At 33.5% G+C, this 12,283-nt stretch overlaps 1 protein-coding gene across 1 annotated transcript; it reads right to left on the bottom strand.

Annotated features, from left to right (window-relative positions):
• Positions 1-448: 448 nt before the first annotated feature.
• Positions 449-6,766, bottom strand: LOC130657752 (uncharacterized). The gene is made up of 9 exons (XM_057460759.1): positions 6,667-6,766; positions 6,532-6,584; positions 6,394-6,456; positions 3,618-3,680; positions 3,471-3,533; positions 3,186-3,248; positions 2,072-2,134; positions 1,832-1,874; positions 449-961 (listed from the first exon to the last, which is right to left on the bottom strand). Exons 1-9 carry the CDS (start codon positions 6,764-6,766, stop codon positions 738-740), a joined length of 735 nt encoding a protein of 244 aa, XP_057316742.1. The 3' UTR covers positions 449-737.
• Between the last annotated feature and the right edge of the window lie 5,517 nt (positions 6,767-12,283).

Consider the following 12,283-nt stretch of genomic DNA (forward strand, 5'->3'; position numbering starts at 1 on the left):
AAACAGGAAGTCTAGACAGCTTGATTGGAACATTACGAACCCAACCTTGGCAATCCTTTCGAACTTACTGACGACGCAGGCGTCTCCAAATATGCGCTATAGGAACTAACAATTGACATGGACTCGGAAATTGAATCAGACATAGAAATTGTGTAGAAAAACAAAGATCAAAAGGAAAAAAAGTTTGTGATATCAAATTTTTTATTTATTTTCTATCAAAACCTCGTTCTAGGAATAATAGACCCTCTTACTGGCCTTCTTCTTATTATGGTCCCATACCAGAGGTGTTTTCAAGTAACGGAAGACGGACTTAACATTACAGGAAATACTGTAGCTTTATTCATTGCTGAATTAAACGTTTTGAGATAAGATTGGTAGTTGTAATTACTTACTGTAATCTATCTTTCGTTACCAAAATTTATTCAAATTTTTTCTTCAAAAAACCGAACACCAAGTGCCATCCTTTCCAAGGATCTGGAACACACGAATCTGTTGATTGAAATGGGAATAAGAAGGACTTAATTTTGGATAAACTTAAAACTAAAAATGCTTCGTAGCAATTTACATCACTAAAAACAGAATAATTGACAAATATTGCGTGTTAAAAAACAATGGTGGAGAGAAAATGGTGAGGAATGAAGTAAGTCTTCTTACTTCATTCCTCACCATTTTCAAGTTACATAAAAAAATCGTTACATTCTTCATAATACATGCTAACGCAAAAAAAGTATGTTTTTTTATCTAATGTAACAAGAAACGTAACTGCCATCTGAATCTCTTCCATTCATATTGCTTAAACAGGAGCACCCTTTACTACTGATGTGATAAATTGCTCCATTGTACCCGGCACTCTTCTTGATACAAAGCTTTATGCATTCATTCTTGGTTACAGGGCTTCCAGCATTAACATCGTTGCTATAACTTCCATTTTCAGTGCCTTCACCACTTTGCCAGGTGCATCCTATTATGAACGTAAATACAATGACCTGTGGACTTTCATTTTATGCTTACAGCTAATTTTATGTACTTTTGTGACAAATATAAGCAGTAAATGGCTGTTGATTCTTATTTGGGAATAAAACAAAATTCTATGCCCTGTATCATATTTCTACAATTTGTTTATTCAGAAAGAATTCTTTTTAAGGCAGACAACATGTTAGTGAGACTTTAGAACAACTCATAAATAAGATGGAGATGATGAGTTTCTAATAATGAGAAACGTGTTTTCTGTAGCATTCTACATAGTTGTTTTAAGAAGGTCTTTCCTCTTTTATAAGGTGAATTATGTGCCCGGAATCTGTTTTAATAACTTAAGAACAGTTTGCGGAAAACCCTGAAAATTTTATTAGTTGATTTTTCATTACCTGCAGGTTTTGCGAGTTTGTTGTCCTGTGAAATTATTTCATTAGGTACTGGCATTTTCATGCAGGATTTACACAAAAGCGTGTACGTCAGTTAAATAAAGAATTAGAATAATTAATTACTACTTCTGAAATAAATTACTGACATTACTGACCCAAGTGACAGAAATTATCCTGTTAGGTTTTATGAAAAATAATTTAACACTGGAAAGTTTATACCAATGGGGTTTTACCCCGACCTAAATATGGTTCAGCAGATCTTGAAATTAGGCTCATACGACAAAATTTTGTAAGTGCAACCGAGTTACTAAATTTTCAAAGTGTTTAGCAACACAACAAAACGTAGACCTGATTATGGTTCAGCAGATCTTGGAATTAGGCTCATACGACAAAATTTTGTAAATGCAACCGACTTACTAAACTTTCAAAGTGTTTAGCAACACAACAAAACGCAGTAAAAGTGTACTTACGCTTGAAAGCTCTAAAAGCATCAGTATCTTGGAAAAATTGAAGCTAGGTATGAATATAAATACAAAAAACTGAATTTATTTTATAATGAATTGTTAGACTAGGATAGAATGGCTTTGAATTTAAACGTTTCAAACTTGTTTTCCCATGTTGACTAGTTTACCACAGAGTTCTGATAAATGGGTTCCGAAAAATTTGACTTTAAATTATTATATTTAATAACACACAACGATCTACTTTACCTTGTTATCCAGGCTTTGAATTTTGTTTCCAAGCACAGTTTTTTTGTTGGAAATCGTGTTTACCTGTAAATAATGCTCTCTATCAAGTTGTTGTATATTTAAGAAGGCTAGATAACATCCTTAAATAGTAGTTAAAATTGACTATTCTGGCGACTTTAACATATTTCTTCTTAAACTTCTTAAGATTATGACCTGCCTGCCATATGTCAGTTTAAACCGAATTTCGATAAAAAGCCAAAAAACTTGTAACAATCAAAAGGTTTTAGAGTTTCATGTAGAGATCTTTGTACCTTCGTGATAACATATATATTTCTTAATAAAAAAAATTTAAACGATGGAAATTATTGCGTAGAAAAAAAGGCTAAACGACTTAAATCTGTCAAAACGTTTATAAAAGTTAACAGTACAAAAATGCAACGATGAGCCAACATGGTAACTGATTTTATGGTGTCATAGCAAGATTTTTGACGGCGTTAAAGCTAACTAACATAATGAAAGTCACAAAAAACTTAATTAGAAAAAACAGCCTTTTTCAGGAGAGGCGCTGATTCACTAACTGAAGCGGTTAATATTGAATGGATTTATGTATTTAAAATAAATATGTACAAATGCGCGAATAAACTTTAGCAGTTTACAGAAATTAAATTCTTCACGGGCCTAAATTTTGCGAAATTGCGAAACACTGATTCTCGTAATTCATATGCTTATTATTTATTGTTCCACGGCTGAAGCCGGAAGAATTTTAAAATGGGTTCCTGTTTTGTCGCCGTTTTTGCTGCCAAGACTAGTGAAGCACGGAAAGGTACCAGTCTTATGTAGCGGTACGGAAGTTATTAGTGAGATTTGGTAACAGAACTACACTGTTGAAGGTACAAAAACCTGTTATTTTTACAAATTATTTATGTCCAGTTGATTTCCCAAGTAGCAAGCTACAATGGTCGTTTTTTCTTTTTTATTGTGATCTGAACTTTATGAAGCTACACTTGTAGATATATTTAGAAAAATTTGTATAGTGAATAAAAGATATATACTGCTAGAAACTAGTGGTAAAAGGTAACGTAATACTAGCAGGAGTAAGAGAAACAAAACGAGTTAACAAATGAATTATTTTAACCTGAGTGTTTAATCTGTTTGTTAATGTTCCTTGTGCTGATAAACTAGTCCGTAAAGCGCTGATCTAAATAGAATGAAAAGGAATGTTGATTCATATCTCCAACGTTTTAGCAAAATAAGGATGGGAAATTCTTCCTTATGGAGAGCTTCTAAAACACTAAAGTATAGAAAACCGTTCAATTGATTATGCAGAGAGAAAAAATATTAGGTTTGTACACTAAAATCTGAGTTAACTGTCCTTTTTTCAGCTGATATTTTCACAATAAGAAATTATAAGTTTACATACTTGGTTGATTACTGATAATGTGGATCGTTCTTCCGAGGCAATTCTTCTAACAATATTGCTTGTCTATATATTGGAAATTTAAAAGAAAGGAATTTCAATTTTGCTTTTCAATGCATTGGGTTGTCACGATGTTCATAAAATGCTTACCTGAATGTTTATAAAAGACGTAGAATTTTCCAAAGTCGTAACACGAGAACTAATGTCCCTTGTCTAAAATACAGCAGAAGGTATAATCTTTTTTAGCTTTCTTCATTTCTAATGATCTGTTATTAATTAATGCTGCAACATCTCATGATCTGTTATTCTCTGTATTATGCTTGACTGTCAATTTTATAGTTATTCAAAGTTACAACGCAACGGTGCTTCAAATCGTGTATATTTGGAAAAAAAAGGTTATTTTTATTTTTAAAATGAAACCAAAGCTTTACAAACTGCTGATACGCCATAGCAAGATTTCAAAAACATTAATGCAATGTTATCCTTGTCTCGAAATAACCAAGCACAGAAAATAATTTTTGAAATTTGATTATACCTTTGTGATAAATACTTTTTGCTAGCTAACAAATGCATTTTCCTAATTACAATCCTTTATCAGCAATTTTTTTTTGTTTTCATGCACGTTTTGTTTTACAAGAATGCATTATATAAGATTATCCAAGACAAAATTGAGACACAAAGTTAAGAATCTCCAAAAATATGCTTATCTTAAAATTTTGCTTGCATTCTGAATAGAATATAAGCAAAGAGCGTGATATAAATTTGTATTCTGTCAATGATGTAAAATTTCTTTTCTTGTATCTCTATAATAATAGCCGTATTTTGTGTGTTCAAAAGGGTTACCGATATTCCTTTGATCTTTCCGCGAATTTTTAGAAACCAGGGGGTTGTTTAATTGGAAATCTTATGATTTATCAAAATAAATTACAGAAATTAATTTATTTCCTTACATAATTTAATTAATATAATTAAAAAACAAATTAAGTGATTAAAATGAATGCATTATTTTAATACGCCAATTTTTAATAATAATTACCCCCGTGACCTCAATCGCTGTTTTCGCTCAGGAGCTACAGAAAACAAATGGGACATTTTACTGATAGTTTTACTGACTTTGTTTTGATCGCTCGCACACAATACACTAATCAAAACGCTTGATTCTCTTTGAAAAACCAATCCAAGACTTTCGCGGCCTGGGCAAACGAAGAAACACGAGGACCGAAACATGATGGCTATTTCAGTTTTTAAAGTGAAGCTGATCAGTGCTGTTTGTAAATCTGTTTCACCTTTTTGTCTTTTATAGGCTTTTTATTTTCGTAACATTGGTTTTTTGTATGTTCTAAAGTGTTAAGATAAATATATTGTCACGTTTTCTAGCTACGTACAGATCTTAAACGCACCAATTTCAGGATCTTTGGCTAGGAACGAATATTCTGTTAGCTAATAGCCTTACTTTTTACTAATTTTGTTTGGTATTGGAGGTTTTTCTCCATCCCAACATTTATTTTTATGTCGAGGATGTAGCCACTTAGCTAGCTCATATATTTACCTAAAAAGTAAGAGTATAAAAATTCAGTTTGGCTATCAATATAGCAATATTCTCAGCAATAAATCTTATGCTAAATGCAGTTTAGCTAGGTAGCTATATCTTTAATTATTTTCCTTAAAACTTTTTGTGCAAATAAAGTAGCTGAGCAATTGCTTTAGCTGGAGGGGTAACGACAGGCTGTTTCATGTGTTGTCATTTTAACCGAAGTTGATAAAGTTTTTTTGAGAAGGGTACTGTTCAAGTCTGTTTAACTGTACTAAGCGGTTAGGTCAGTGTTAACAATAGCTTGTTTTTTAGAAAAGGCTGTTACGCCTATGCGGGTCATCCCACTGTGACAATTAATTTTTAAACTTTCTTGGAAATCACGCCTGTACGAATGTGCAACAATGTTTACCTGGACTAACCGCTTAGCCCTGTGCAAGAAGCGAAGGACTGTTTCTTCTGTTTTCATTTAAATAGAGTCTGCAAGAAAGTTTTTTTCAAAAGGGTATTATCCCTATACACCTGTGTAACACCATTTAACTGTACTAAGCGCTCAGTCCCGTGTCACGATTATTTTTTTAACTTTTACACTCATTCCGCAAAATAAAATAATATTGACCAATTGTTTTTGCTATGACGGAGTCACAACGGTTTTAAACTGTGTTTTTATTTCAGCCTTTGTTGCGGGAAAGTTATTTTTTGAAAATATGTTACAGTTGCAACACTATAATGGTGTGTGCGCTTCACTTGATTTACGACATACTGCATACCTGTACTAAAGCGCTCCACCTGACTGTGTCGCACAATTTGCAGTTCTTTTAAGCGCTGTTTAGGGCGTTCAACAACAGTTACTTGTGGCTCATCCCGGCGATTCGACGCCGGGTTTCCCGGCTAGTTTTATATAATTATTTTTCCACACAAAAAGGGGCAGTTTTGGAGTGATTGTTACACCAGTTGGTACACTCAGATTGTTTAATCTTAACTGAGCTACGAATATGCTAAGAATATGTCATGATGATTTTTGCCCAAAAGTTAAGAATTCACATGTTGAAGCCAAAAAAACACTATTCTTATAGTTCGTAATTTACCTCACAACTATATATTGAAATTATGTTGTGGAGAAAGTAAAATAATTTCAAATGTTTCACTCTTCTGGAAACTGCAAGAAATTCTCTGACACAATGCCGTAACACTTTCAGCAGGCTATGCATTTGATATTTTCATATTTATACCTTTTTCTTACAAAGAGCAAGAAATTTCTTGTGAAATATTTAAATAAATGGACACAACAGAAAAAAGAAATTGCTTAAGAGCTTAGCCTAACGATTGATATGATATACTGATGCGAAGTGTTCGCCATTAACTAACCTCACCTCTTTGCTCTACATTACCCACCTCATTATTCAGTTTTTCGGTGATATTCAACTGCTTGTTTACTGGTTTTTTCAAGAAATTTGTCTAAATAATAGATGTCATTTTAGATGGTATGGAGTAATAAAGGAAACTTAAATAGATTTGTTTAGTAACGTTTACCTGTACTTTAACATGTTCTGTTATTTTGTCTATTGCAAATGTTAAATTCTGCACTTAAAAATGTTGCACATGTAATTAGAGACATGACTTTTTGCGATTTTCAGTATTGAAAAAAAATGAATAACAATAATAAACATTGGTGAGCATGCTTATGTTCTTGGGGTGTGAAATCTTGGTTCGGTTGCTGCTTGTCTTCAGCATGATCCTCCTTTGCCTCTTCTTCAACTTTACCCATCAGGGTCTTTCTTGCCCCATCATAAAGAGCAATGATACGATTTTTCGCTGATACATATATGTCTTGCACAGGCTTTCTAATGCCCTCTGGTACATAGTTCACAAGCCAGTCAGACCACTCTCGCAGCTTACTCTTGACTTAGCTTACTCTAAACATATCTGGACGAAAGAATAAATCTTTTCATACCCAAACCAACTAAAAAATGGTGAAAAATATCTTTAAATAACATCTTTATATATAGCGCATTATATTACAAACTTTTTAGGGTGAAACGCTGATCAAGAAAATGTATAGGATCGTGTAGTTTTGACAAATGGATGCAGAGATATTAGGGTTTAAAACTAGTCGATAAGGCCCGTGGAAAAATCCACTTAGGCAGGATAACAGAAAAAAACAACCGTCATTCAAATTTTACTGACGTCGGCAGAGACCTTGTCAGAACACAATCTTTTTTTCAGAAATGTGTATGCCTGTTGCCTTCATCGTATAGATCTTGAAACGCTGATCAAGAAAATGCAAAGACATTAGAGTTAAAAAGTTTTTTGATGACGCCATTAACCCGTCCATTGCAAAACGGATTCGGTGACCCAGGTTTGGAAAACTTACCCAAATTGGTCCCAGGTAGTTACCCACGCAGGAGATGACGTCAGTTATTTCCACCCGTTTCCAAGTTATTTAGCCTTTAATTTAAAAGGGCAATGCAATGGCTTCACTAATCTTACTTTATAAATATACTTTCCTTTGACGTCAATATTGCTCTAACGACAAAATTTGCTAATTTTTACAGAACAAAATTATAGGCGATGTTTTATAGACTTTATCAAAGAAATTTTATCCACTTTGCAAAAGTGACAGACAGACAGAACTGGCGTATTATTATATAGATGGTTATGTTTTTTTCAGATTTGGCATTGGATACTGAAATGAGGCCTTTATATTAGCTTTTGATAATATGAAATTTTGCCAAGGTCAAATGTTTTATTCTATATACCAACGCTCTCTCTACATCTTTCAGCAGACGATTTTAAAGATTTCGTCCGGCGTGCGTGGTAACAGAAATGAAACGTAGGAGACTTTTCAAAACTTACTCTTTATTCTGTTACACTTATTACATTTATTCTGTTTATGCACACTAGTATTATCTCCATGATTGCTTCAAATACACTGATTCACGGCATATATTTCTCTCATTTATTTTACTACAAAGACTATATAATGTAGAACATTAATTTCTACATAATATAAGAATTCCGTGATAAATGACTTTCTTAATCGAAATTCGTTTAAATGTTACAGAAAGCCAACCACCAAGTGTTATCATTACGGACAAAATTCATTTTCACAAAAACACACAATTAAAGCACCAACGATTTTTAAACATATTTTGAAACAAACTAATTAACAACCATCTCATTGGGAATTTATTGAGCCGTAGTGGAGAATATAAACTGGTGGATAATAAAGTGTGCCAGTTTATATATATATATATATATATATATATATATATATATATATATATATATATATATATATATATATATATATATATATATATATATATATATATATATATATATATATATATATATATATATATATATATTTAAGCACAATTTAATAAGGGAATAACCAACAAATCAATAAGAATGACAAAAGTTATTAATACGTAATATTTCGTTTCGTAATATTTCACCCAAAAAAACGTAGTAATATTGTACTTACGCTTCAATGCTCTAAATACCTCGTGATCAATGAAAGATTGAAGCTAGATATAAATATGTGCGTTAAGGGAAATTGGAAAATAAGCACACTCCTCGGATATTATGCACAAGGGTTAGGGTTAAACCCAAAGCTATCATAATGGTAACATAAAGAGCAATTGGGGGTATAGTTGCACAAATTTTGAAAACAGCAGCAAGAGCCTCTCGATGAGGCTTTTTTTATAATGAATACATTTTTTAAGTCTTATGTCGCCAAACAAAATATTACACATAAACCGTTTTGGTTAATTAATTGTCCAATTCGTGAAAATTCGTGTTGTCATCTATACTTACCATACTTATGCATCGACCACACGCGTGTTTAAAATTGCAAGGGTAAATTTTAAAAATCTGGTCTTTAATTGGAAAAACATTTACCAAATTTATTGTTAGAATAGCATGTTTTGTGCTTACTCATATTTATGTCTTCCGTTATTAACTGATAGCTATTTTCAACAATGTTTATGCAGGAGTAAACAACATCTACTCATTCAGCGTATCAACCTCGCAATTTCGATTTATACTTTTGACCTTGAGTAATATTTTTTAATATAGATAAAAAAACAGTTTATATTGCATTAATATTCATCAGTTATCTGCATTACATTTGCGTAACGTGAAACGGCCTTAAAACGTTTTACTTAATATTAATATATTCCTGTCTTAAAAATGATAATTTGTTATATACCTTAAAAGTTTCCACTTTTCCACCATCTGATGTTTTTGGAAACTGCAGCTCATCACTTCCTCCTTCCTTAACGAACCAACATTCTCCAAACCTCCTTTCAACTTGGTCTTCCTTAAAATATGGCTTGCCGCAATTTTTGTCATGTCGACATTCCAGCAAACAGGCTGTTCTTATCTGTCGTTTTGCATATCTTGTTATCTTTCCCTTTGTGATTGAATGGATGTTATGTATAGTGTAGAGGTAGTCTTCTGTTAATATATATTTGATAGAAAAACATAAGAATGAACTTAAAATTTTAAAATTCATTTTCATTATGTTGTAATCCGATGTGAAGTTGAACAAAAATGATTACTGTGGCTTTCGTTGCACATCTGTATAAAAATATTTTTTTGAAAACAGTGACCATTAAATTACAATTGGCATTGAAAATTTAACCAATGTGGAATGTATTTTCAGTCACGTAGAAAAAAAATCTACCAATTCTGCTTGCTAGAAAAGTCCTTAAAGTTTAAAGAGTATGTTCAGTGGAGAAATATTGTGAAAATGTTTCTATGTTCCTTGTTTTGAATCCATCATTCATTTTGAATCAACAAGGAATATATTGACTTCTTAAAACCTACGTCAATAATTTTGTTATATATAGTCGTCGTTTCAAGGTATAAAAAACAAGACCCCCCTCCTTAATCAAAATGGAGCCGTATGATAAAGTTAGGGCGGGACTAGTTATTTCTCTTTTTTTTATAGAAACAATTCTGTAAGAACTTGAACATCACATTTCGCAGAAAGTAAAAACAAAATACAGACGGCTTCAGCCTCAAATCATTTTTTTTTTGAACTACACGAACAAACCAAGTCGGAATTTTACAAATTCAGTGTGAAGAAACTTCCAGCCATATTTTGAAACTTTGGTTGTTTAACCAAAAATTGTTCTTCCTATCAAAAAAGACTTTGCTTGAGAAGAGTCTTTCGTGCTTTTTTAGCAAATTTATTAAAAAAATCGCAATAAATGTCATATCCAGCATAGCTATTAATGTCATTCCTCTTATGTTTAAATTAACTTGTTTGCCCATCCTTTTTATTCAAGATTTTGGAAACGAAGATAATTGTTAATAGTGAATATTCTTAATTACAACTTAAGTAACGAATGAATGTAAATACAAATCGAATTTTAATATCAGAGCAGTTTTATTATAATGTTTAGCAAATTTAAGTTTTTATAGGGGTCCCACTGAACCCAGGACCTAGTTCGGGTCTTGATTTTGCACCATACAGTTACACTCAGTAAATTTTTATTTATTAATTCTAAAATGCATATGTTATGTTGAAGCATATGTGGACGGTTTTGTGAGGGTTGATGTGGTCAGAACTTGAAACAAAATGCTATAAGTAATTTAGGTAAAATTTTTGTAACGAAAGATGTTTTTACTTTATTAAAAGATTGCAGCTCTAAAAAACATATATTCAACATTAATTAATTATTAATACATTATTATTAATGCTCTAAATTCGTTGAATCAAAATATTCATTATTATGTTAGAAATAAAAGTTTTCGAAAACTCAAATAAAATCACTCTGACGCAAAGGCGAATATTTAATGTGAAAACCTTTAATTAGAAACAAGGTAAAACTTGCTTTGTCATAAAAACAAATTTTATAAGAAAATAAGCCACGGATTTTGCAGAGATAGTAAAATGTATGTTCTAGCACAGTCGACGACGACGACAAGGGAAATTCCTAAAATCCCGAATTCCCCGAATCCTAAAAATCCGACAATTCCGGGAATTCCGATAAAATCTCCAGCATGCGCAATAGCGACTAGCGGGAATATTGCTGACATCAACAAAATTTCGAGCATGCGCAATTGAGTAGGGGAATTTCCCCATATCAAAGTACGACCGTGTTAGAAATTTTCTGACTGAAATCAGAAAAATCAATAATAAATGAATGAGTACACTGTGAAGCAGTTACACGCTATCGCGAAAACCCGTGGACTTACCCGCTATTCCAAGCTATGCAAGCCAACCTTGTTGCTTTGCCTATGGCGATATATCATATCCCCTGTATAGATACTGCGGTAAGGACTGTGTGACGAGGTTCGTTCAACATCTGGAGGATGAGGTAAAGCGTCTCTACGCTACTTTCCCTCAACAAGACATGTTTCCCCTAACGGAAATAAAAAAAAGAGAGCATGACAAGGCCACACCATGCCACATCTGCATGAAGCCTTTCGATGATGACAACCGCAAAGTCTGCCACTACACACGGGTATATAGAGGCGTTGCACACAATCTCTGCAATCTCAAGTACAAGATACTCAGCCACGTAGCCGTTATCTTTCACAATCTATCCGGATACAACACCAACTTGTTCATCCGAGAACTAGGGGAGAAATACGACACCCAGGACATTGGTGGCATCGCTGAAAACACCGAAAAGTACATCTCCTTCAACGTAAAAATCAAGGTACCTCTTGGGGGTATGGGGTACGGTGATGGTGATAGTACAAGAAGATCGAGATTCGTTTCATCGACCTACAGATGTCGATGAAACGAATCATGGCATCAAGCCTGGAGAAATTGGCAAGCAACCTCATCGGTACAAACGCTGCAGGTATGAAATGTCAGCAGTGCGCGGATACATGTCTGGAATTTCAGAGCATCGACACCGTGTATGTAGCAAGCGTTTGGTGCAAGGCTTGCGGCTCGAGTACCACGAAGCAGCTAGACATGAAGCAGGTAAAGGCAAATGTACCAGCCATGGCAAGGTTCATCGACGGGGATGATTTCTTTAGACTGATGCTTCGAAAAGGCGTCTACCCCTACGAGTACATGTCTGGCGACGATTCAGGGAGACGGAGCTACCTCCCAAAGAGGCCTTCTATAGTAAGTTGAATGTGAAGGGAATCAGCGACAACTACTACGAACACGCGAAAAAAGTCTAGAATTTCATCATTTCGAAGGGCTCCGAGCTTACCATGGGTGACTACCACGATATGTACCTCACCACAGACGTCCTGCTAGTAGCCGATATCTTCCAGAGCATTCGAAGCGTGTGCCTAGTGAACTATA

The sequence above is a fragment of the Hydractinia symbiolongicarpus genome, chromosome 9 (genome assembly GCF_029227915.1).
Source record: "Hydractinia symbiolongicarpus strain clone_291-10 chromosome 9, HSymV2.1, whole genome shotgun sequence".
Lineage (NCBI taxonomy): Eukaryota > Metazoa > Cnidaria > Hydrozoa > Anthoathecata > Hydractiniidae > Hydractinia > Hydractinia symbiolongicarpus.